The sequence below is a fragment of the Gossypium arboreum genome, chromosome 9, assembly GCF_025698485.1.
Source record: "Gossypium arboreum isolate Shixiya-1 chromosome 9, ASM2569848v2, whole genome shotgun sequence".
In the NCBI taxonomy this organism is placed as follows: Eukaryota; Viridiplantae; Streptophyta; class Magnoliopsida; order Malvales; family Malvaceae; genus Gossypium; species Gossypium arboreum.
The window spans coordinates 66,189,223-66,215,918 of NC_069078.1; the positions used below are offsets into that span (position 1 = coordinate 66,189,223).

The following is a 26,696-nucleotide window of genomic DNA, read 5'->3' on the forward strand; positions in this document are numbered from 1 at the left end:
TGTAAGATAAAACAAATGTTTTAATTTGATTGTTTTGTATAATTCTGATCGCACTAGGCCATCCCAATGACCGATATAATCTTCCGGACTCGAACCTAACATCTAGACTAAGTTAGAGAAGTTATAAAGCCATGAATTAAAAATTACTTAAAAGTTTGAGATTTGGCTCATCTCTATTACTTTTATCTCCATTATTATTCAAAACAAGTTTAATTGCATTCATAATAATCAGTGTCAATTTTATCTACCCGCTATAACATCCATTGAAAATAGCTGAGAATATGATAAATTTGGCTTTATTTTAGTTAACATATTTTTAACTAAATTTGTTTGGACCTTAAAAGTGTTTAACAATGAGGATTATTGGCAACAAGAAAGCAATGATTGAGTGGAAGACAAGTGAATATAGTACAAGTTCCCTATATTACAAGATATGAAATTCTAGTAGATTAATGCCTAAAAAATCTCTCCGTTTATGAAGAGTATTAAAACATATTTTTGTGATTGAATAACTTATACCTTTCCATATAAGAAAATATGTTTAGAAAATAAGTGTATAATATTTATTCAACTCTATAAAAGATATATAATATTTTTCAACGGTATAAAAATTAAGTCACATAAAATTACTCTAAAGGTATAAGAAATGTAAAGATAAAAAAATTACGTAGAGAAACCATAAATGATGAAATTATAATAATAAAATAAATCCGTCAAAAATGCATAGTACAGGGACCTTTTCCAGAATTTAACCAAAAAGTAGCCCATCAACTTATAGCAAATTATTCTCAGATGAAAAAGTTTCAAAGCTGCCCGAGTTGAGTTTAAAATTCTCAGTAACATCCCATATCTGATCATAAAATCCGCCATTGAAATCTTGTGAAGGATCATACACCCACACATCAACCGAGTCAAGGAGTACAAACTCGTTCCCCGAGTCAAAAAACGAGTCGAAATTCCCTTCTATGTTGGGTAACTCGACGATTTCACTCAGTTCCTCTGGTTCTTCACTGGACTCCGACAAAGAAGAAGAAGAAGAAGAAGATGATGATGATGGACGGTTGAGATTCACCATTGAAGCAGCTTTGACTGCAGCAGCTTGAATATCACGGGGCAATAACGAAACCGGTCGAGGAAGCAACTCGGCGAGGTCGGGGAAGTTGAGCGTAGCGGAATCACCTTTGATGGTCAAAGAGGCTACGTCGTGAGCACGCGCCGCCATTTCTGCCGTCCGGAAAGTGCCGAGCCAAATGCGGGATTTCTTGCGGGGTTGACGGATTTCTGATACCCATTTGCCCCAACTCCTCTTTCGGACTCCTTTATAAATTGGGTGTTTGGTGCTTGAATCTCTCGGCCTTTGTTTTTTTTTACCTTGGTCGATGATCATACTTGTTGCTGCAAGTTCCATGGCGGAAGGATTATTGGGTTTCCTCAATGATGATGATGATGAGTTATTGTTGGTGATGGAACTCTCGGTTTCTGATGATGAACAATGGTTTGATTCCGCCATTGAAATGCAGAGCATAGTAAGGGTTTGAGAAAAGTGAGAAAGGCACTCAACTATGTGGAAATATATAGAGAGAAAATTAGAGGGAAAGATGTGGGAGTGGGAGAAATGGAGGATTGGTAAAGGGTCAAATTTTGCTATTAGTCCTTGTATATTTAGCTTTGGGCTTTCCGAATTTTGAAATTTTAATCTTGACTCAAACAATACTTAAATTTTTTTGGTTAAATTCTACGGTTTATTTTGTACTATGCGTAAAGTTATAGATCTAGTGTAAAGAGAAACATTAAATTTATACAAGAACTTTGGTCCAATGTACAATTTGATGTGCGAATTTTGATTTGATGCAATTATATACATGAAATTTAAATTGTGGCTCATATGTATATATGAAACTTTGATTTTAATTCAATCACACACATCCAAAAAAATAAATACATATATTTATTTTCATATCGATTAATATAATTTTTATGTATGCAATATATTAACATAAATGGTGCTAATTCAATAATATTATTCTTGATTTATGAAAAGTGAATCAAATTAAAATTTTATGTATAAAATAGTACAAAATCAAAGTTCATATATAATTTTGGTATCTATCCTTTTAGGGCTAGTTTAACATTGTTTTTGAAAAATGTTTTTAAAAAGTGTTGTGGAAAAGTGTTTTTGAGAAATACTTTTGAAAAGTTTAGTTTAAGATTTGAGTGTTTAGTATTGTTATAAAAAGTATTTTTGAGATATAAAAGGTCTTTTTAAAACATGATATTATAAAATAACAAATATGCATTTAAATAATGTTCAAATTAATTAATATTATTATATTTTAGTAAGAATGTAAAAAATAATTTATTATAACTTGTTGTTAATATTTTATTGTATTTTAAATATTTTAATCAATAAATATTAATTATTTATAAAATTTAATTATAATTTATAAACTATATTTTAAACATTTAAATTAGATAAAAAAGATAGGAAAGTACCTTGAAAGGGTGAAAAATAATTAAGTACCAAAAATACTTTTGGGAGAAAAAAATTAAAATTTTGACTTTTCTTTTCAAAAGTGCTTTTGAAAAGTAAAAAAAAATTCAACAAAAAGTAGATTATTTAGCATTCCTTTTGCTTCAAAAGTGCTTTTCATGTCAAAGGTACTTCTAAAAAATATTATTAAACACATTTCTATGTTCTCCAATTAAATCATTTTTAGTCCTATATTTTTGAATTTTAAAATTTTAATATTTGACGCAATTGATAGAAGTTAAGTCAATTAATTAACTTTTTTTGTGTGAATAATATATGAAAATATGAAGCTAACATGACATTGCACATGTGATAATATGTTTATTGCATCAAATTAAAATATAAAATCAAAATCAAAATCCACAACTTACACATAATATTGAGATTAATAACAAATATTTATTGTAATATAATTAATATTATATTTGTTTTTACTATCTTATATTTAGTAAGAGTTAATGACATCACACATATTCAAACTATGGTTCATATTCTAATTTGGATCCTAAATTTTAGAATTTTTAATTGAGTGTAATGTACTAATATCATATCAATTAGGTCCTTTTATTAACCTAGTTATTAGGTTTAGGCCTTACATATCAACTTAAATATGATATAAAACATTATGGAAAACACATAATCAAATTGTAAACACATTTATACCTACCGCATGGTCTACTTATTTTTTAATATGTCACAAAACAAAGTAGCTTCCTAAGATTATTTCCACGGTCTGTTTTTAATATGTCCAATCTAAGTTGAACATGTATTAAGCATGCACATGTTTATAATTGGAATAACGTGTTTTAAACATTATCCATGTCAAGCTTAAATTGTTATTTAATTTCTAAATTGATGATTAAACTAATAAAGTGATTTGTGATACTAATATTTTGAAACAATTTTAAAGCGACGTAAATTTTTATTACTAAATTTTATAAATGCTGAATTTATATTATAAAATTGTTTAGTAAATTACTAAATATAAGTACTGAATATAATTATGTTGTTTGACAAAATAAATATTAATTTTAAAATAGTATTAATTATTAATTTTAATCTTATTAATATAATATTTTATAGGGTAAACAACATAAATGGTCACCTTATTGTTAAAAACTTTCTTGTTAAGTCACTCGACTTTAAAAGTTATAAAATGATGATCCGACTTATAATTCTTTTTTAAGTCCAAAACTGTTAAATATTTACCGGTTGGCTGTTAAGTTAAATGATAATGCACATTACCCGGTCGTCCTCTCCCTCCCCTCCTAGCTCCCTCCCTTCCTCCCCCCACCACCACTCTCCCCTTCCTCGGATGTTAGGGGTTGGTTCATGGTGCTGGTGGTCTAAACAAAAATGTTTTTCGGACATTTCAAGCTGAAATCAAGGGGAACAACCTCGAAACTCATTTATAGTGGGCCGGGAAAGACTCAAAACATGGTTCCTTTGAACTCTATAGTCCTCTTGTTTCAGTTATTTCAGTAGAGCCTGGTAGCACACCTCTTCTCTTTTTCTTTTTCTTTTTTGCCATTAATTTTGAACAACTATCAACTTCATGTTTGAATGCAGTTCTCAAACCTGTAAAGCCTTCCAAAAAACTTTCTCCTTTAACCATTGTTGGGGATTAAGGATCCATTGTTCTATTCCTGATTCTGGTTATTATTTACCTCTAGAAAATGGGTTACCTTGGTGGCAAGGAATCAAAAATCGAAGGTAAAGACTCAATCAACTAGATTTAACTAAAGGTTTAGCTATTAAATCAACAATGAAAACAAGATAGGTGAAGGAGGGTTCGGAGCTACCTTCAAGGTATGGTCTCTTCATTCCTTGCTGCTTGATGATAATGATAAACTTCCAAACTCTTACTTGTCATTGTTGTCGACGTGATTTCAATGAGAAAACTCTTATTTTGGAACAAATATTGGGACCTCCAGCGTGATGGGGGGCGGGGGTGGGGTGATTTGGGTCAATATTTTTTTAATTATTATATGACATGTTAAACAAACAAGTTATTAAGTATTTAACGGTTTTAGATCTTAAAAATAATTGAGTGATCATTTTATAATTTTTAAAGTTAAAGTTGAGTGACCTAATAAAAATTTAATAATTGATTAACCATTTATATAATTTACTCTCATTTTGTATTATTTTGGATAACTTTGAATAAAAAATAAATATGATAGTTTTACTATCTCATATTTTTAACAAAAGATAATTTATTTTAATAATTTATTTTAATTTTTAATAAAATAAAATCAACTTAATATTTTCTTCATTAATAAATAACTACCCCATTACTTATCTTATTCAACACTTTTTTTTTATTAAAATTTTATATTAAGTAAAAGTTAAAATAATTATCCAACACATCTAAAATATTAAACAATATAATAAAAATTTTCAATGGTTTATCAATCACACCTAATTTAATTTCGGTAGCCAAGTGTGCCATCAACTCTTCAGTGATAATTAAATGGTCAAAATTTCTTTTAAATCTAAATTTTGGATTTAGTCATTACACTCTAACTTACTGATAATCCTCCTAACCTTTAAACAAAAAGATAAATATACTTTAATGTACTCAAACCCATATTCTCTTGCATTGAAAATAATACCGATACCAACTAAATTAAGACTCAATCAATAAATTTTACTATTAGTCTTGTACTAAGCTTAAGTTGTGAATAAATCTCAATTCCGTATTTTAATCATTTTTAATCTTTATATTCTTTGAATTTTAAAATTTCAACAATGACTCAAATAATAACTATTAAATCTAATTAGGTGAGAGTTATTGTCAAATATAAGCACCTAATAGTGATTTAAACCTTCAAACTTAGGTTTCAACTTGGTCAAAATTTCGACATATTTCAATAGTTTCAGTTTGTTTCAGCCAATAAATTTGAATTTGAGAACCGCACATACCAAAAAGAATTAGGGTAAACTAAAAAAGTAGTCACCGTTGTTTACCTTATATTATATTTTAGTCACTTATGTTATCATTTTGTTACAAAGTAGTTACTCTACCGTTAAACTTTGTTACCTCCCTAACGGCAGTCCTACGTGACAGTCCAAATGAGTTTCAAATGCCAATTTGGATGTTCAGTTACTGAAATCAAAATAAACTTTTAATTAAATAGATTTAATTTAGACTGCCACATAAGACATCTAAATTGACATTTAAAACTCATTTGGATTGCCATATAAGACTGTTGTTAGGGAGGTAACGGAGTTTAACAGTAGTGTGACTACTTCGTAACAAAATAATAACGTAAGTGACTAAAACGTAACGTTTCAAACATAAGTGACTAAAATGTAATCCAAGACAAACAAAAGTGACTAATTTTATAGTTTACCCAAATAATTATTAGTACAATAACACTGCATTACAATATTATTGATAATTTGGGAATCAGTGAGTTAACTTGAAATGTTTTCAGGAAAAGGTATTGAAGCACAACAATGATAATAACCATTCTCATCATACTTGAACCTTTGTGAAAGATGAGCTTCACGGATTAGATACTCACCCCATTCCTCAGATCCAAAATGCTCGAAAATGGCTAGTGCGTTGAATGAACTGAACCGTCCCTTCTTTCCCCTGAACAGTTACAACCCCGAATGTTTGTTAAGCGGAAAATAAGAAGGATTAAGATATCGATCACAGACTAGGACCAACACATGGCAACTGTACTTGTACTGCGCCGGAATTACAATATATATATATGTCTAACAAAAAATAAGGAAGTAGGGTGGAACCTTTTCCTGTGCCTTGCATTCATCACGGTGGCATGCAACTGAAACATACCAAGCGAAGATATTAGTATCGAGACCGAAAGGAAAGAAAGGCAAATGAACTAAACGGAATAACTAAATCGAGCCGAAGTGTTTAAATATCTAGTTCCACATATGAAAGATCCTTCTCATTATCTATCAAAAGTACGCAGACTCTTCATTTTCTTTCAGCAATTGTTTCTGAAACTTATGTTTGACGTATACTCGGATGTAAGTTCGAGGACGCTCCAAATATATATGAAACTTTTGAAGAAAGACAAAAACCGAAGCTTTCTAGAGAGAAGTCATTTACATGGGACCAAGGGCTCATGAAAATTGGCCATTCCTTATTCCAAGAATAAGCATCATTGACATATAGACTTCCCAAGAGGACGAAGAGGCTATATATTGTTCTAACTCTTCATTTCTTTGGAAAGTACCCGATTCCTACAAAGATTCTCGGAAATATTGAACATACTCGTGTTTGACACTGGCACTTGAGCCCAAGTAACATAGAAAGAGGGTGAACAATTCAAAGAAACAAGCATTTCATAGGGGAGGACAAAAGAATAAAACACAAAAGATCAAAAGGTCTTACCTTTAACTCACTCTTAGCATCTTTATCAATAACAAGCCCAGCCTCAACAAAAGCATCAATCATAATTTCTATGAAAAATCAAGGAATTTGAAACAGAATATTAATGCAGCAAAAAGAAGAAGAAAGAAACACTCAAAGTTCAATGAAAATAGGATACTGCAGGCATGTAAAAGTCGATTTTCACTACCAATTTCTTCTGCAGGAGCATAGACAACTCGGGCTTTAGCCAAAGAGCCTCTCATTAAATCCTGCAGAGACAGAAATATTCAAACATGAAGAAGTGTGTGTACATGTGTGTCTTATACAATGACCCTAAAACATAAAGCAAAATGAATGAAACTTAGCAACAAACTTCGGAAAAGAAGACGTTAGCTTGTTGGAAACTTAGCAGCAAACTTTTTATTTTCTGCATTCTTAGGGTACTCAGTAAAAGTATCATAGAAGCCCTTGTATTAGGAGTCAGCTTGTATTTGACTCCCTCTATGTAAAAAATGAGCAAATTAGTCTCTATACATGAGATTAAAGAGCAAATCGATTCTTCTGTTAAAAGTTGGATCTATTTCTATTGTTAAAAACTAAGTCCTTGTATGTAGAGTAAGGTACACGTGACATCCCACGTTTAACTTTTTAGTTTTTCTGTTAGCTATGCCAGTTTTTGACAATAGAATTGGATGAAATTTTTAACTAAAAGGAAATTACCAATTTGCTCTTTATTCTAACGTACAGGGAGTAATTTGTCCATTTTTTGAGTTAAGGGGACAAAATATAATCTGACTCTTAATACAAAGACCTTCATGGTACTTTTACCTAGGATTCTCCCATTTAATCCAAGGGGGGTTGAACCTTGGACCTTTTATTGGAGAGATGACCACTAAGCCATCTAAGCAAAAATATAAGAAAAACGGTAAAACTGGTTTTTTTAGCTGTTCATCTGGTCCAGGATTCTTAGTTCAACCGGTTTTCTCTCTTACTCTGAAGCAATATACCGGCTGGTTATCAATCCAATCGGTTCGGTCCAATTTCAACAACCATGCATCTAATATTAACTTACCAGACCCTTCAGTCTTACAAATACAGGTCGATTATCCAATGCATCCAACACTCTTAAGGAGGTACTCTGGTAGAAAAACAAAAATATTATAAATATAAATTAAACAATCAATAACCAGCTAATATAGAAAACCGATGATCCAATTCTAGAGAATTTACCTTCAACACTTGAGCTGCTAAATCAACTCTTTTTTGGTTCCACAGCTTCAACATGAGCACAGTCAAGTGAAATGTTTGAGGTTTAATAAATATGGACTTTCCAATTTTCAAGTCTGTCAAGTGGCATATTACATCAACAAGGTTTGTTCCAACTCCAAAAGAAGCCATCAAACGATAATACACTCCCCAAAGTCGGGATGATTAATACATTATAGGAATTGAATGCAAGATTATTACCACTTTAGACCTCATAATTTCACGACATGGCATTTCAACTTAATAAACAACATTAATACTTTTGGCAGTTGCAAGTGAAACCAGGTTGTAGCATGTGTGGCTTACAACCCCTAAATTTTGGGATTCCCTTTTGCAGAGGCAGATTAGTTTATTCACATGGAATATAAAAAGCAAGCAAAGCATCAAAGGACCAGGTTGTTCACTTGCCTAATTTATTAGAAGACTTTGGTTCTTCATTTTCTTTAGGTGCATTACTATCAAGAGGTCTGACACTTACATCCACCTTAACACTTCCTTCATCGTCCACAACTTCTAGCTCAACTGAAATGTCGGATTCTTTACCTAACTGCTGCTCTTGAGCACTATCTTCAGAATTATCTCCATCTGAGTTGCCGTCTGGATTTTCATCTATGCAAGCATCACTACTTCCCAATATGGAGTTCTGAAAGCCTACGAGCTTGCTAACCAACTCCGGATGTATAGCCAATGGAAGTGATACGAAGTGAGAGTAGTCAAAACTTGCAGTTTTAACAGCCTGTAACATGGACACCAACCCCAAAATGAAAAGGTTAAATTCCGCTATTAGTCATTGTACTTTCTAAAAGTTGTGAATTTAATCCTTATAATTTAATTTGATCAATTTTAGTCGTTGTACTTTTCAAAATTTGAAATTTTAGTCCTAACTCAAACAGTAGCAATCAAATCCATGTGGTTAAATTCAATTACTAGGTCTATACTATGCGTACAAAGTGTAGATTTAGTTCATATTCTCCAATTGGATCATTCTAAGTTCTTACACTTTTCGAGTTTTGAAATTTCATTCTTGATGCAAATGACAGATGTTAATCCGTTAATTAGATTTATAATGAGTAATATGTAGAAATAACAAGCTGACATGCCATTATACATATGATAAAATATTTGTCGCATCAGATTTGGAAATAGCAAAACTTAAATTAATGAATTTAATAGTTGTCGTTTGGTGAAAACTGAAATTTTATAATTGAAAAGTACATGGATTAAGAATGACCAAATTAAAGTACAAGGACTAAATTCTCAACTTCTGTAAAGAACACTGACTAATAGCAGAATTTAACCAAAAGAAAAAGACAACAGATAAATGAAAATCCAAACGGTGGGTGGTTGAGAGAATTGAGGATAGAATTGAAAGGTAGACTATGCAAATGAACCCCAAAAAATAAAAGCATCTTTAGAAAATGGAAGCTTATGTAGGGTAGTTATCTATGTTTTTCAGACTTCTCATTATTTTAAAGTATTCATGTTTGGCACATCTTCAAACTGAGTATATAAATATGACCTTCCTAGAAACCTCCAAACTTATGAAAAACATAAAAAAGACGAATATACTCATGTTTGACACATGCCATTATCCAACATACCCGAGTCACAGTAACATAGCTAGTTATAATAAGAATTTATTTCATGGCAGTTCTTTCTTGAACACTAGATTTTTCTTAAACAATATATTTATCACAAGAACATCATTTCCATCTATTGGGACCAAATATTTTAATAATAGCATCATAATATACAGCAACATAGCCAACTAACCTCATCAATTACACGTTGTATCTCTTCTGAAGCTTTAGCTACACTATCAGCTGAAGTGCCTTCAATGACTGCAAGCAATAAACATTCAACCCAAGCTCCAAGATAGCTTTACTTGCATATATCATAAAAAGAAGTGTGAAGCCTTTAAAACCAGATAACTCTAACATTAGTGGTAACACAATATTCCATGAACACAATGAAGAAAAAGAAGATGTTTTTAGAGGATAACAAAATTCTTACAAATGGAATCATTCTGCTTAGATGATGGAAGGATTATCCGAACCCCAGTCTCCTTTTCAATCTTTTCCTTTGTAGATCCCCTGCATAGGATATCATTAAAAAATAAATAAGTAATTAAAAATGTAACTAAAGATTTGAGATTTTTGGATGCCGAGTTTCATACGCTTTCCCTTTAACAAATCGAATTACAGATGCACCAACCTGCATATTAAGCACAAAAAAACAGTAGATATCAGCATCATGCATAAGAGAAAGCTAAACCAAGCACTGCAGCAAGAAAAAGGAAAGCTGTGTTGAGGGTGGGTTGACTTTTTTGGGAGAAGTTTTCAAAGTATCGTCTCCTAAGTAGTCGATTGGATCTCTAACAACTGAAGATATTGTTCATGTGTCGGGTTTTTGTCTCCAACCTTTGCAGAGAACCGTGTATGGTTCACGGAGGGAGACGTTTTTGGTTGGTGGTACTTGCAAGACTCAGTAGAGGTGTTAGTAATGTGCGTGAGGATAATGATGAAGTTAGTTGAGTGCAAGCTACTCAAACCACCAACTTGAGGCTTATAAGCCTTAGGTTGGTAGTTCAAGCCCCCCTCACGCATTATTTACATAATCACGCTCACACCCTATACTAATACTTCTCCTGAGTTTTATAGGTACCACCAACTGAGGCATTCCCTTCTGTGAACCGGACACAGTTCTTTGTGGAGACTGGGGACAAAACCCCAACACGGGGACAATACCTTCAGTTGTTGGGGGTCCGGTTGACTGCCCGGCAGACGACACTTCGAAGACTTCTCCTGAAAGAGTTGACCCACCCTTATTCTATAACAAGGCTCAACAAACTGTAATGTGTAAACAGAAAGGAAAGAGAATTATTGAAAGGTTAAACAATTAAAATTTACTTGAATGGAAAGTGAATGCTTTGTAGCTGAAAGCTCTGGCTTTTCTTTCATTGCTTCGTCTTCAATATCATCCTCCAAGGCTTTAGAATTGACAATGGCATTTTTAACTTCAATTACCTTGTCATTTGATTTTTGCATTTGACAATCACTTTCTAACCCGACAGTCACATCCTTTATCACAGGCTCTGTAAAATTATCATAAAAGACTTTACAGGCAACATAAAATATGACTCGCACCAACAAAGACCCGACTGTCAAAACCAATCTGCAGCAAGGTAATATAGTGCTCCCAAATTGTTAGATACTTGGATTGTAGGAACTATATGCAGCAACCCAATTAGCAACAAAGGTAAAAGCTTTGAAATCTTTACTAAATGCGGAAACTGATAAGAAATTTAGCTCAACTTAAGCATTACAAACATGTCAAAATAGGTCATATTCCGCTATCGGTCCTCCTAATTAGACAAAGTTGCAAATTTAGTACCCTATAGATTCATTTGGATAGATTGAGTCCCTAAATTATGTGCTTTTAAATTCAGTCGAATTAGTAACGGTATTAGGATTTCCTTTTAGTCATTTTGACATGGTGTTGACGTCAAGAACATGGTAGACAATATGGCTCTCCAAATATATGAAAAATCTTAAAAAGATCGAATATATCTTTCTTAGACACATATCTATATCAAACACACCCAAGTCCGAAGTAACATAGGATTTTACAATCTATAAAAGTAATTTGATTCATACGAACGAATCTATAAGAATTCGTCACTTAGATCACATAAATTCCATGTGGCAAAAATGCCAAGTCATCCGCATTATCAAAGTCAATTCCGTGCCACCATAGCCAATGGCCACATAAGCAATACTAATAGAAAAATCTTGACAGTGTTAACGAGTAGAGTAACCTTTTAAAATCCATAAAAGTTTAGGGACTGAATTCATCCAAACAAATTTACAAAGACTAAATCCGCAACATTCCTGTAAGTATAGAGATGAATTGTATAACTCAACCTCTAAAATACCATTATTCAGGCCAATATATCATTGAAAAAGAACTGTGGAACAAGATTGAAGCCTAAACTCAAGTCACATGGAAGACTTCTTTGAAAAAGGAAGATGTAAGTTCGCAAACAAAATCATACCTTTGAGGGAACTATCTTGAGTACAAACCGGTCTCCATACGAGAGTACCTTTCTTTTTCTTCTCCTTGTCCATGGCACCAGACTTAGCTTTTGCCCCACCCATCCTCAAACCAAGGTTCAAACTATGATACGAATAACACTCTTGTAAATGAGTTGGTACTAGATTAACGAACCTTTGCTTGTTCTACAGTATTAGGAAACAACAATGGTGTAACACATCACAAATTAGACCATTAATTCCAGAGAAAAGATATTGAGAATTCTTTAATTTTCCAAATTCAATATGGCCGCATATAATCCCTACAAGTAGTTTCAACCCAATGAACAAACCTAGACCAAAGATCAACCTAAAGTACTAGGGAAGAAACAAGAACAAGCATCACATTGCTGAAACTGAAATATCAAACAAAGAGCCTGCACAAAGAACTTGATGGACTACTAAAGTCACCATTTTGAGTGAACACCACACAAGGAAATTTTAATATAAGGCTTCTTCGCTACTTTATTATTACTGTATAAGATGAAGGTACACAAATATTTTGTTTTCTCTCAAATGATGCCTATACAAATGGAACAATCAAATGAAGAACATAACAGTATTCAAGCTATAAATGCTTTCCAATAAGCTGTTTTCACTAAGAATATTGATTGCAGTTCTTTACATTAATAGTTACAATAATTTAAAAACCAATGCTTAACGGGGGAAAGGGTAATCTTAACACAAATTCTTTGAGGTCAGAATCTGAAAGTAACTTACCAGCTTCAATTTAACATAAGCATTTGTTAACTTCAACAAATCATCAATTCTGCAGAGATAATGACAGCAAAATTAACGTATTATTTCAAAAAAAAAAAAAGAAGAAAAAGGAGAGCTTTTTTTTTCCTTTCTCAGAATGTAAAAGTTTTGATTGCATCAATTAGTTCATTTTGGTGTTTATCTTAAATTGTTTAGACTTAATTTCAATGTCCAATAGTCTAAAAAAAAATCTTTAATTTGAGATAATTTTAATAAACTGTTAACAAAAAATAGAGAAATAGGGAAAAAAATAAAAAGATTTTCAATCCAACCCTTTGCAAAATGAAAATCCCGATTCTATTTTCATTAAATTTATTTTGATATAAACAATGTGAAAATTACCTCCTTTTTGGTGTTTGAAGAGAGGCTTCTTTTCTAGTTATACCAAGTCTTATTTATTAATTTTCTCTTCATAGTTTCTATAAGTTTCTCGCTAACCAAACACAGGGTTTTAAGTAAAAGAAGCGTACCTGAAGAGAGACCTAAAATCTAGCACATTCCAGTTATTTTAATGAAAAATTCATACCTTCTAATTATCGGTATTAATTCTATAAAAAATAATATTATTTTCATTATTTGGAAATTTTTTATTAATTTAAGTAAAATTGAGTGAATTCTACTGTTAACTAATCTCGCTCAAGATTCAAATTAAATTTACTCAATTAAATGGATAATTCCATCCTTTATTAAAATTTTAGTTTTAAATTTCCACAGGCATGTGAAAAAATGTAAAATATACTCCTAAATAACAATAAATTATTAATTTTATTTTTATACTAATATAATAAGAGTTTTTATTTAAATATTGCAAATTTTTCCTAACATCTTTCAAAATTATTTATCAAAAATGTATTTTTAATCATATGATTTTGACACTTATGGATGTTGAAATTAATTTGACATTTAATGCTTCATGTATTCCAGACCTCTTAGGAAATTGATAGTCTTAAACACACATGAATATTAAAATTAAGTTGACTAAATTTAAGATTTTTAACTAATTGAATTAATGTATTTAACTTGATTAACCTCAACATTCACGAATATCAATATCCCTTATAAATACACCTTATATTTATTTTCACACAAACCCCTAAACTAAATTTCCCGACCATAATCCCTAAACTTATCTATAAATCCTTAAAACTCAAAATTAACTCAACTTCCAAATCTTAAAATTTCATTAGTGATCAACATATATCTTTCAATGCAACATACAATTGGTAAAATTAGTTTATTATTATTAAATATTGTTTTTCACAAATAATCCAATTGTCTCACCCTATTTTAATTAAACTTTAGGTGTGTTGGACCCTTAAACCATCTTGCATTTACGAAGGGCTCATTTATATACACTTACTAAAATGAACAAGTTCCTATGCATATCGAAGTTTATTTTTATAATAGTTGAAGGATGGAGGCTTGAAATCTATACTTTTAATTTTTCATGCAACAAATGTACGATAACGTTGGAAAATGTAGAGCTATTAACAGGTTATGTGATCGACAGTTCATTCATGATGTTGGAAGTACTCACCACATTGTTAGGCATATTCCTAAGGACGAGAGGAATTTTGATAAGAAAAGGGTGAAATTTGCATGGTTTTAGAGGCAATTCAATAATTTCTTGACTAATATAATTGCGGATGAATTCAAATAAAATGTCAAATCAACAAAATCATACATTTAGACAATTGGGTGTAATTTTATTTTAAAATGCATTTCAACATACTTTCTATAAGAAAACTTTCATCTTTAATCTCATAAAAGCTAAACATTAAAAATATCATAGTTGTATTTTACATTCACTTTCAAATCCAAATAACATAGCCATAGGTTAAGAAAACTTGAGCATGCTTTCTATAAGAAAACTTTCATCTTAATAGATAGCTTCAAACTCCAAATTTACTTTCAATCCAATTACGAAAATGAAAACTTATACATAATTTTGAGTTAATTATAATTTCATGTCAAAGTTGTCGAGCATTACTCACTTCAGCAACAGTGCGTTTATCTGAAGCCATCCACAATTTTCCTACAGCAATTACCTCTCCATTTCCTTTCCTTCTAACTTCAACCACCACATGTATGAGGTTTCCTCTATTTGCAATTACCTTTGATTCTACCTCCACATGTTCCTAAAACAATCAAATAATTTTGCAATTATCCATCAAAACACCTTTGAATTTATTTAAAGAATAAAAAAGTAACACCCCATGATTAAACAAAAAAAAATTCTTAACTTGAATCTTAGCTGTTGAATAATATGAAACGTTGAAGTCAACCGTACTAATAACACGATTGGCAAAAGAGAAAGTAGTAACGGGTCCGATGAGGTCGAGCATAGTTGCTAAAGCTCCAACATGCCAATTTCCATCAACATCCTAAACCAAAATACAAAAAAAAAAAGAAAAAAAGAAAAAAAAGAAGAAGAAGCATAATGGAGTCTATTATTATAAATTTAAGGTTAAATTCTACTATTAGTCCCTGTACTTTATAACAGTTGTGAATTTAATCCACGTGCTTTTCAAATTTTCAAATTTCAATTCTCACCAAATGATAGTTGTTTAATTCATTAAGTTTTGATGTTTCCAAAATCTGATTCTCTAAATATATTATCCTATGTGTAATTTCATGTCAACTCACTAAAAAAAATCTAATAAATGGATTAACAATAGTCATTTGCATCAATATTGAAAATTTAAAATTATAAAAGTATAAAAATGATCTAATTGAAGGATATGGACATGGGTGAAACTAAAATTTTTTATGAGAGGCGGGAACTAAGTTATATATTTTGATAAGAACTAAAATGCAATTTCACCAATATATTAGCTTAAATCTTTACAGTTTTTAGAAAGATTAAATTAAATCTACAACTGTATGCATAGTACAATATTAGTAATTAAACTTAACCAAACAATTTTAACTGGCATTGATTAGAATTTAATGAAAAAAAAAACCAAAATACTTATAGTTTGGATTGAGATTTTTCATACCGAGACAGCATTTGGAACGACGAAATCGAATCGCATTAAACCCTTTTCGGCATGAGTGATTTGCAGTCCTTGGAGGACTGTGGCTTCTAATCCATGGCCTATTTTAGATTGAAGAACAGCATGAAGCCATACAAGGGATTTCTGTACGGAATCATTTTCCATTTCCATATATCTTTTCCAACTTGTGTCAGATAGATGCTTGTGCTGTTTCCCTTTTAGCAGTAATGGCTTATTTATTTCTCTTATGGCTTTGATAAGAACGATGTGAAGATATGATAAGATGAGAATTTCTAGCGATGATTTCAAGGTTTCTTTGTTGTCTTCCATTTCTCATGGTATTTGCTGCTTTATCTTCTTTCGTTCGCAAATGCTGATGTTTCGAGTAAAAGAAATTCTTTTAGAGATTTAAGCGCCTTTAAATAAAACATCTTTTTACACTAGTGATAATATTAATATCGATTAAATTAATATTTAGTTGATATTATTCAGTTATAGTATAATTATTAATTTATGTGATTATTTTATTTATTTATAATATAGTTATTAATACTTATATTTTATTATTTTATATCTAAAAAATAATATATATATTTATTTATTTATTATTCATTAATATCATTTGTGAACATGTTCAATTATATAATTATACATATTTGTTTAACTTAAACAAAAAAATATTAATTTAATCTCGATTCATTTAAAATCATACAACCAACCCATTCCATAACCCTATTTTTACTTTTTTTTTTAGATACTTTTAATGAACCAATGAAGCTAACATAACTGGGTTTATTTTATTTTATTTTATGATGCTAACATGACCATCGAATGGTATGAAAAGTTTGACATTAATCTGAAAATAGTCACTCGAAACAAAAGTAATATAAAAATGAATTGGGTAAACTGTAACCAGGGTTATTTCAACTGTTATTAAGTTACAAATTGGTCATTAAACTATTTGAAAGCTTTTATTTAAGTCATTAGGTGATTAAGTTACTAACAAATGTTTTATCACTGTTAACTCACTATTCATTATGGAGTAAATTACATCCAAGGTCACTAAACTATTAATAAGCTTACAATTGGGTCACTTGATTTAAAAAAAAAAAAAAGTTACAAATTAGTCACTAATTTGTTTGAAAGTTTTAGGGACCTCATTCGCCGTCGTACTCCAATAATCTCACCACTGTCCGACCTCCTCATTCAACAAAGAAACACATTGAATTAGAGCTTTTTTCCTCCTCTTTCAACTTTACGGTTTAACTTTCCTTGAAATGGCTAACCCTATAGATTTAAACTTGAAGCTCCTCGATCTTCGTCCACTGTCGTTAGCTGGTTGCCTGACTCCGATATGTTTTTCTTCTTAGTGAGACTTTCTCCTTGACCTTTTAGATTGAGCCTTTATTGCCTAGAACTCTTAGACTAACTCTTGACTAAATCTAGTACATTTGATATTTTTATTCTCTTTTCCCTGGTTTTATTTTATCTATTTGCTTTAGTAAATCTTGTTTCAAGCTTGTTGACATGATGGTTTCTTCCTTTTTATTTGTATTTTTATTCTCTTTTCCCTGGTTTTATTTTATCTATTTGCTTTAGTAAATCTTGTTTCAAGCTTGTTGACATGATGGTTTCTTCCTTTTTATTTGTATTTTCGTTTGTTTTTATTGTGGTTGTAAGTTGTTAATATTGTTGAGATTATCGAGTTTGGGAGTAATGGTGCAAAAATTGAAATTCCAAAGTGTAAACTTGTAAACCTACTAAAAGTTCAGTGACCAACTTGTAATTTATTTGAATTTGAGTGACGAAATTGTAAACTTATTAATAGTTGAGTGATCAATTTGTAAAATTACTAGTCCTCACATTTGATGTCCATTAGGAACTTAATGGGCCAATGATCAATTTACAACTTTCGAATAGTTGAGTGGCTAGTTTATAACTTTTTTAAAATTAAGTAATGAAAGTGTAAACTTACTAATAATTGAGCAACCTTGGGTGTACCTTACCCAAATAGATTATGGTACAACCACAATTTGGGCAACTATATATAATAAATATGTGTCTAACAATTTTGTCTAAACCATTTTTTTTTTTGAAAAAGGGTCGACTTTTTTATTTTGAAAATGGAAACGGGAGTCGCCACCAATCTTTTTTTTTATAAGGTGTGATTGGGTCACCTTATGATTGATCGTTTTAATAAAACGTTTTGATTTACTAAAACGACAATTTTGATCTACGAAATTCGAGAAAACGGGTTCGAGAGTCAATTACGTACGAGGAAGGATTAGCACCCTCGTAACTCCCAAAATTGGTACCTAATTGATTAATTTATGTCTTAACATCGAAAGTTGAAAACTCAAAGAGAATTTAAAATACGATCCTCTTTTTTTTATTAACATTGACTAAAAGAAAAAGCTTGAATAGATTAAAACGAGCATTAAAGGCCTTCTTATCTCGAGATAACAAAATGTCACATCCCGTAAGTTAGACACGATATTTTCGAGTTTTTAAATATGGAATATTTCCTTTAGTTTATTTAAAACTCATGTATTTTAAAAATTAAAAAGATATTCGGCTATTTAGGTTTAACGAGAAAATCGAAACCCCGTAAGTTAGGGTACAATTTCTCGAATCTCCAAAATGCGAAATGTTACCGATTTTAAAAATTTTCCTTTTTATGGATTTGGGCGAAAGTAAATGTGATATTTAAAACAATATATGACATACAATAAAAATATTATAATAACAATGGTGTAATTACAAAGATGAATATGACATTAATTATCAAGTCGTGATAATAAATAAGATGATACAATGGTAAATGCATGAATAAAAGGAAACATAAAATGAAAATTTTACAAATGAATGAAACAATGAAATAATACATACGAAAATAATAATAGGATAATAAAAGGCATATTTAAAGGATTACAAAAAAGTATATTTTAAGTGCAAAATGATAACGAATTAATAATAAATAAATACCTAAACAAGAACAAATAAATAAATAAATAGATAAATAGATGAGAAATTTGCGAAAAATAAAAAGGGTTGAAATAAAATGGGCTAGGATTTAATCGAATAAAAATGAGGTTAAAGGTAAAAATTATAACAATATAAGGACTAAAACATGATTTAAAATGAACTTAGAAGCCTAAATTTAAATACATAAAACGCTAAATAAAATGTAAATGTAAAGAAAAATAAAAGAAAGGGCCAAATTGAAAGTTAAACAGAATTTAAAAGGAAAAAACAGAATAAAATAAAAATAGCGGATCCCAATTGGAACGCGCGAAAAAAAGAGGGGTTGACTGGGCAATTATCCCAAGACCTGATCAAAACGCATCGTTTCAATGCGGACCAAAATGAATCAAAGGCCAAAGTCATGGGGAAAAATTAAAAATAAAAAAGAAAAGAAAAGAAAAGGGATCCGATTGAAGTGGGTAGATAAAGAGGAGGAACTAGGGGCGTAAATATCCCATTTAAGCAAAATGCGCGGACCTCCCCTTGGAGCGGGTCGAAGGGCCGATTGAGGGGCCAAACGACGCCATTTTAGGGCTATTATGGCCTGCTCGAAACGATGTCGTTTTGGTAGGCCTTTATAAGCTAAATTTTTTTTTAAAAAATTTCATTTTCCCTGCTTCTCAAAAGAAAATTTTCAAAACCTTTCTCAAAACTCTCTCCTTTCCTTCCATTATCTGGCCAATGCTCCGGCGCCGGTCCGCCACCCTACACGACGGCCGGAGCTTCAACTTTTTGACCGATCTTGTCTCCTTAACCCCGATTTAAAACCCAAAACTTTAGAAAAAGCCTTTTAAAAATAAAATAAAACAAATAAACCCTCGATTTCCTTCCCTAATCTCAAGAAAGGTAATTTTTTTTGTGTTTTCTTTGAATATATATGTATATATGTGCGTTATACTCAAAATACATATGAGAAAAAAAACGATATAACTCTGTAAAGAAAAATAGTATTTTGATTTGCTTTTATGTATTTTTCTTCGTGTATATTCGTCTCTTAAAAAAAAAATTTACATTCATGTCTTTGTGGCTTTTTATAGCCTAAAAAAAATACAAAAATTTTGCTTGTTTTTTGTTGCTATTGCCAATTTGCTGCTGTTGTGTGTTTGTCCTTTCTGTAGGTACAGAGGAGGACGTCGATGTACGGGGGTGGTACGGCGGCGCTGACGTGGCGAGGTGGAGCAGGGGGTGCGGCGGCTAGGGCAAAGAGGCTAGGGTTTTTTTGTGCTGAAAATGTTTACAATTTTGGGCCATTTGGGCCTCCTAGGGTTTTTAGGAAATTTGAGTTTCTATTTTTTTTGTTTTTGGGCTTGTAATGGGTTTAATTGATTTAGGCCTGATGTAAATGGACTTTGACTTGGACCTTTTAATTTATTTGGTTTTATTTATTGTTTTTGGTTTCTATTTATTGTTTTTGTTTTTGTATGGGCCCGGGCAGATTTGGGCATGTACAAATTTCATATTAAAACAAGTGAGAGTTTTGCCAACAATCTTTTGACCTAGCGGCAAGAATATTGTGTTGTAGCCATGAGAGCTTTAGTTCAATCCTAAACAGACCCATTCCCTATCCTCCAATCATTAAAAAAATTAAGAGTTTTGTTGAATTGATTAATTAGAAACTTTGAAATTTTTAATGGCTTGTGTTTGAATCCTACTCGGTTCGAATCCTTCTCTCTCTCTCTATATATTATTGAGAATAATCCTACTATATATTTACATTGATTTTTATAGTTTTTATATAAATTCTAAACATAAAAGATTAAAACATCCTCCAAAATATATTTATTACTTTTTGAAAGGAAAAACGTTTTTAGTCATTTCTTGATTGAGTCTATGTCCAATTAACTCGTGACACCAACTCAATCAAGAATATTATATATAGTACATAGATATTATAGATAATACAGAGCATAACAAGGAAACACATTAAGATCAGATGAACCAATATAATTACAACGTGCAAAATCAAATATAATACAAGTTATTATTATTTTTAAAAAAATAGGTTTAAATGTTAAAAAAATTCTCATAAAATAATTAAAAAACTAATTAAGCCTAATAAAAATTTCTATCAATTTAGCCCCTAATTAGAAGAAAGCAATTAATTGGGCTCTTGAAATATAGTTTCGGTTGAATCTTATGATAGACCAGTAAGTGAAGGCATGACGACTGACATGGTGTTTAAGATGGAAAAATATTAATCTGAGGGTTTAATTAATTTTTAATTATTTAAACCTAAAATTAATAAAAATTAGAAAAAATTAGAAAACTATAAAACTATAAAAATATGAAAGAAAGTATCTAGCATTATAAAATACTATTAATATATTATAAAAATATGAAAAATCATTGAAATTATTAACAAAAATAGGAACATTAAAATTATAAAAATATTAAATATTATTAATATATTGCGATCATTCAAGCACAAATATAAAATATTATTTTGGTAGAGATAAAATATCCTAATGATATGGCACAAAATCAAGAGGAAGGCAGGGAAAATGAAATATCCTCACATGTTTTTTTTCTTTTTTTTGATCTAAAGAGTGCTTGTTTTAATTTCTTTAGCTTTAATTCTTTTATTCATATTGGTTGATTGACAACAATAAATTGAAGTCATTATTTAAATTTTAAATGTCTAAGACTCTCTCTTAACTAGTGTAAGGTAAATGACCCTTTTTGACAAATGGTCATTTTTAGTTGTGAGTTATGTAATACATATGTAAATGTTGATTTTGGATGTTAGGCATAGTTGATGCTTGAATTGGTAACATTTGATGCTAAGAAAATGAATGATCAAGAACATATTTGAGACTAGTATGTTCAAAGTTATATATTGAAGTGGTTAAGGTTGATAAGTTGGTGAATGATTAGGAAATGGTAAATCTTGATGGTTGATCATTATATGTATAATATATGTAATTTAGTATATGTGTTTGGCTTGGTTTGATTTAGTTAGGTGGATAAAGGAATGAATTTAACTTAAATGGTGATTATAGATTGAATGTTATGTTAATGGTTGGTTCAAATGTCACAAGCTTGTTTTGGTTTGTTTTATCACATTTTGGTATAGGCGGAATTGATATATGAATGGATATGATGATAGGTTGTGTTTGGAAACACTTGAATTAGGTATCAAATGTGCATTTTGCCAAAAACAGAGGCAACATCGTGACCTCAAGTCCCCGACTTCGCAGCATCATCTGGAAGTGAGTGATGTCGCGATGTGGATATACATCTTGTCATGATGTAACACTCTATTTGGCGACGTTGCGACAAGGAAATTATGAAGTCACGATGTTGGCCCGAGAGTTTTAGAACTTTACATTTTGGTCCTAATTCATACTTGGGTTAGCAAAAGAGCTTTCTTTAGCTTGTGTAAGACCCAGAAACGATTGTGTAGCACATTATGAATGTGATTAATACATATTTACATGTATGGGTGATCGAATGGTGTATAATCGTCTGTAGTTGCTTTGGCAACGAATGTAGCATCTTGTAGCTCGAACCCGACGATTGGGTCAGGCAAGGGGTGTTACATATATGACACAATTCAACGTTAACCCTTGAATCCGAATGAACTTAGCCCTAGGTGATCCCAAAATGATAAAAAATACTTTTAAATTCTTAGGAAAATTATAAAATTATAAATTAGTATAATGATAAAATTATCTTACCTCCCAGAAAAAAAATTATAATTCAATGCTAGCTCTTAACACTTGAACTTAGACATAGGTTATGCCTAGTAAAAATTGCATTTTGAACAATAAAATCTTACTAGGCACCTTCAAACCCCAAATTTCATTCCAATTCATTCACGAAAACTTAAACATTGTTTTGAGTTAATAGACATTTATTATTCTTATAATTTAACCAAATAAAACCAAAACATTAATCATTTATCTTAAACTGTTTCCAAAAGTTCCCTAAAAAAATTACATATAATGAGATTTGAACACACTTTCTATTTTAAGTGTTACAATATAAATTGTTTCATTTTAGCCCTAGACTGAAATGAAAAGTACATGTTAAAAAGATTTCCAAGAGATGATGATAACTGTACGGGCCCAAATTTGCCCGGGCCCGATATAACAAAACCAAAACAGTCCAAATTTATAAAAAAAATTGTTGTTTAAAGTCCATTTACAAGGCCCAAATACTCTATGGCCCAAAAAAATGATCCAAACCCCAGCCCAAAAAAACTAAAGCACTTTCAGCCAAAAGAGTGTAGCAGAAAACCCTAGGTGTCGTTTGCCCTACGTGCCTCGAGTGCACCGCTCACGCTTGGCCCCGAGGCCTGACCCTTCTGCTCAGCCTTACACCGAAGTGACTGGACCTTTGCCACGTCCCATCACTTCCATCCAACCTGCAAAGACAACGAAAGTAGCAAAGAGACAGAGGCGAAATAGAAGCAAAAAAACCATACAGAACAAAGGCAGAAATAATAAAAAGCAGGGATTGAACAGTAGCAAAAAATCACATGTAATCGGCTATAAAGCTGAAAGAGAAAATCGATTATGGGGTGTTCCTTTTTTTTGAAAATATAAAAATTGTATTACACATATTTGAAGAGAAATCGAAAGCAAAAAAAAAAACAAGTCTAAAAGGTGTTTGCTCTCATTTTTTTGATCTTTCTATTTTCGATTTTTCCATTTGTTTTTATTTTATTTATTTTTGCAAATCTTTTAAACAAGAAAGGCTTGAAATAAATAAAAAAGGAGGGAAAAGGGACTTACCGAATCGCGTCGCCGGAACTCCTCCCTCCGTCGTCGATTTCGAACTCAAAAGGGAGAAGAGGGAAGCTTCCCGATCTTGATTGCCCAGGCCTTGAAGGCTTGGCCTTTAAATGTGGCTTAATCAAGGGCTGAAAAGCCCGTTTGTCTTTGCCACGACCACCGTCCACCGTGGAGGGGTGAAGGACCGACGACAGTGCAACCTTGGGTTCTAAAAAACCCTAGCAGAGAAAGAAAAGATAAACTTTGGATTTTTTTTTTAAAAATCAGCAGAAATAGAGTTTTAAAAAATTTTTTTGGTTTAAATTGATGTATGAAACGACACCGTTTTGCCCGTTGCTATAGAGGCTTAAACGTGTCATTTCACGCCAAACCCGAAGACCCGACCCGACCAATGAAGGATCCGCGCATTTCCTTGGCCTTTTTGGGTTATTTATGCTTCAAACCCCTCCGCTTTTCTGTTTTGTTTTAATCCAATCCTATTTCCTTTTTATTTTCTTTAAATTCGCCTCTTTAATTTTATTTCACTTTTGATTTAGTCCCTCTTCTATTTTATCCTTTCTAATTTGGACCTTAAAATTTCATCTTATTTTCAATCAAGCCCTTATTGGTGTAAATTTAAATTTTTCTATTTATTTAAAATCATTTTATTTATTTCAAACTTTTGTATTGAGTTATTTTATGTCACTTATTTTGAATAGATTTATATATATTATTTGTTTTAAACGTTATATATGCATATATATTTAATTTTCTCTTTTTTATTTTTTGTTGTAAGTTTTTGTATATTATTTTAAACTTTTACATGTATACATTTATATTATCTGTTTTAAATATTTTTATATATATAATATTTATATGTAGACCTTTATATATATACATTCCTTTACTTGATTTCCTTATATATATTATATATTTTAAAATATTTATTTTAAATTGTTTTATATATGCTTTTTAACTCTATTTATTTATTTTAAAATATTTTATTTATTATCCATTTTAAGATTTTTCTTCCATATTATTTATCTTACACTTACATATGTATACATTATTTAGTTCAAATTTCTCTTGTACATGTTATTTATCTTAAACCCTTTTAAATATTATTTATTTTAAACTATTTGATTTATTTACTTTTTATATACTATCATGAAACTGTTTTATGTTGTCTATTTTAAATTCTTTTAAATATCAATTATTATAAATGGCACCATATGCTATTTATTTACTTTTTAACCATTGTATACATTATTTTATTATAAATTGTTTCACATACATTATTTATTTTAGATTTTTATATCTCGTTTCTTGTATATACTATTTATGTTAAATAGATTTAAGTTATTTATTTTCATATACATTTGTGCATCTTAAATCCTTTTCGTATTATTTATTTGCTTTTTTCTCACGCATTATTTAATTTAACTCTATACATGTTATCTACTTGAATTGTTGTATATGTTACTTTGTTTTGTTTATTGATTGTTGATGTTGATTTTAAAATAGTGTATTATATGAATATTTTCATTACGTGCCCTATAAATCATTTGTTATTATATTCATGTTGTTGACATTCATTAACATAACATGTTGTTCACGTAGTATTGTTACATATTATATATTTTATTTCGCTCAAATCACATCGTAAATTATGTTTCAACATACTCATACATAATTAGTGGTTTTATTATACTCCAAATCAAATACACATCATTTTAAATTTCATATTTGCTATTATTTCATAAAAAGAAAATTCTCTAATAAAGGCAATATTCCGTGTTTGGGAAATTCGAGAGATCGTGCCCTAACTTACTGGGTTTCGATTTTTCTCGTTTAACCTAAAAACGACATATTCTTTTAAATCACAATACGAGTTTTAAATAAAATGCTTACTCTTTGAGATTTGAGGCATTGTGCCCTAACTTACTGGATATGACATCTTATTACCTCGAGATAAGATTTTTTGCAAATAAGACAATATTTCGTGTTTGAAAATTTCGAGAAATCGTGCCCTACGTGTTGGGTTTCGATTTATCGTTTGACCGAATAACCAAATATCCTTTTTAAAATTTCAATGCATGAGTTTTAGAAATCATGAGATAATTTTGGCATCGAAGGTTTGAAATGTCGTGTCCTACGTGCTGGATGTGATATTTTATTTCCTTGAAACAAAAGAATCTTAATATCCACTTCGAGTTATCCAAACATTCATAAAAAGGGATCGTATTTTAAAGTTTATTTTAAAATCTTTTCAACTTTTGACATTAAGACGTTAATTAATCGATTAGGTACTAATTTTGGGCGTGACGAGGGTGCTAACCCTTCCTCGTACGTAACTGAATCCCGAACCCATTCTCTCAAGTTTCGTAGACCAAAAATGTCATTTTAGTAAACTAAAATGTTTTATTAAAATGACCAAACTTCTTGGTGATCCGATCACACCTAAACAAAAAAGATTGGTGGCGACTCCTAATTTTCGTTTATCATTTTCAAAATATAAAGTCGATCCCCGTTTTAAAAAAAAATGGTTTCGACAACAACCATATTTAACACATCTTAATTAGCATGGTTTATTTAAGTTGTTAAAGATTACTCACTTGAGGCGTGAGTTTATTTACAGCCATCCATAGTTTTCCTACCGCAATTACTTCACCATTTCCTTTCCTTCTAACTTCAACCGCCACATACATGAGCTTTCCTCTATTTGCACTAACCTTTGATTCTATCTCCACATGTTCCTAAAACAATCAAATGATCTATTACTTTCAATCAAACAGCTTTGATTTTACTAAAAGGAAAAAAAAGGGTAAATATACATTTTGGTACTTAAACTTCACTTCAAAGATTTTTTGGGTCCAATTAGGTACTTGAACTTGGTCTCAAACTTGAACCAGAATGCCAAGTTTAGATACTTAGTTGGACAAAAAAAACTTAGGCACCAATTTC

At 30.7% G+C, this 26,696-nt stretch overlaps 3 protein-coding genes and 1 long non-coding RNA gene across 4 annotated transcripts; 1 reads left to right on the forward strand and 3 right to left on the reverse strand.

Moving 5' to 3' along the window:
* Positions 1-592: 592 nt before the first annotated feature.
* Positions 593-1,630, reverse strand: LOC108456424 (ethylene-responsive transcription factor TINY-like). The gene has a single exon (XM_017755012.2). It carries the CDS (start codon positions 1,523-1,525, stop codon positions 773-775), a length of 753 nt encoding a protein of 250 aa, XP_017610501.2. The 5' UTR covers positions 1,526-1,630; the 3' UTR covers positions 593-772.
* A 3,822-nt stretch (positions 1,631-5,452) lies between these two features.
* On the reverse strand, positions 5,453-13,469 carry LOC108454597 (uncharacterized). The gene is made up of 14 exons (XM_053019584.1): positions 13,340-13,469; positions 12,959-13,007; positions 12,202-12,323; positions 11,057-11,241; positions 10,324-10,361; positions 10,161-10,240; positions 9,921-9,988; positions 8,555-8,883; positions 8,112-8,217; positions 7,954-8,019; positions 7,060-7,150; positions 6,903-6,970; positions 6,290-6,327; positions 5,453-6,131 (listed from the first exon to the last, which is right to left on the reverse strand). Exons 3-14 carry the CDS (start codon positions 12,302-12,304, stop codon positions 5,951-5,953), a joined length of 1,353 nt encoding a protein of 450 aa, XP_052875544.1. The 5' UTR covers positions 12,305-12,323; positions 12,959-13,007; positions 13,340-13,469; the 3' UTR covers positions 5,453-5,950.
* Positions 13,470-14,735: 1,266 nt separating this feature from the next.
* Positions 14,736-16,370, reverse strand: LOC108456369 (uncharacterized). The gene is made up of 3 exons (XM_017754963.2): positions 15,997-16,370; positions 15,241-15,381; positions 14,736-15,135 (listed from the first exon to the last, which is right to left on the reverse strand). Exons 1-3 carry the CDS (start codon positions 16,321-16,323, stop codon positions 14,968-14,970), a joined length of 636 nt encoding a protein of 211 aa, XP_017610452.1. The 5' UTR covers positions 16,324-16,370; the 3' UTR covers positions 14,736-14,967.
* Positions 16,371-19,624: 3,254 nt separating this feature from the next.
* Positions 19,625-20,504, forward strand: LOC108456429 (uncharacterized). The gene is made up of 2 exons (XR_001866913.2): positions 19,625-19,863; positions 20,136-20,504. It is a non-coding gene; the product is annotated as an uncharacterized LOC108456429 (long non-coding RNA).
* The last annotated feature ends 6,192 nt before the right edge of the window (positions 20,505-26,696 follow it).

Bases quoted from the DNA above. Each gene is read 5' to 3' on its own strand.
- LOC108456424 (XM_017755012.2), bottom strand. From the start codon at position 1,525: ATGCTCTGCATTTCAATGGCGGAATCAAACCATTGTTCATCATCAGAA.
- LOC108454597 (XM_053019584.1), bottom strand. From the start codon at position 12,304: ATGGGTGGGGCAAAAGCTAAGTCTGGTGCCATGGACAAGGAGAAGAAA. The intron at 9,989-10,160 runs GTAAGAATTTTG...TATTGCTTGCAG, and splicing joins TAAGCAGAATGATTCCATTT to TCATTGAAGGCACTTCAGCT. The intron at 6,132-6,289 runs GTTCCACCCTAC...GTAACTGTTCAG, and splicing joins AATGCAAGGCACAGGAAAAG to GGGAAAGAAGGGACGGTTCA.
- LOC108456369 (XM_017754963.2), bottom strand. From the start codon at position 16,323: ATGGAAGACAACAAAGAAACCTTGAAATCATCGCTAGAAATTCTCATC. The intron at 15,382-15,996 runs GTATGAAAAATC...ATTTTGGTTTAG, and splicing joins TCGTTCCAAATGCTGTCTCG to GATGTTGATGGAAATTGGCA. The intron at 15,136-15,240 runs GTTAAGAATTTT...TGATTGTTTTAG, and splicing joins ATTCAACAGCTAAGATTCAA to GAACATGTGGAGGTAGAATC.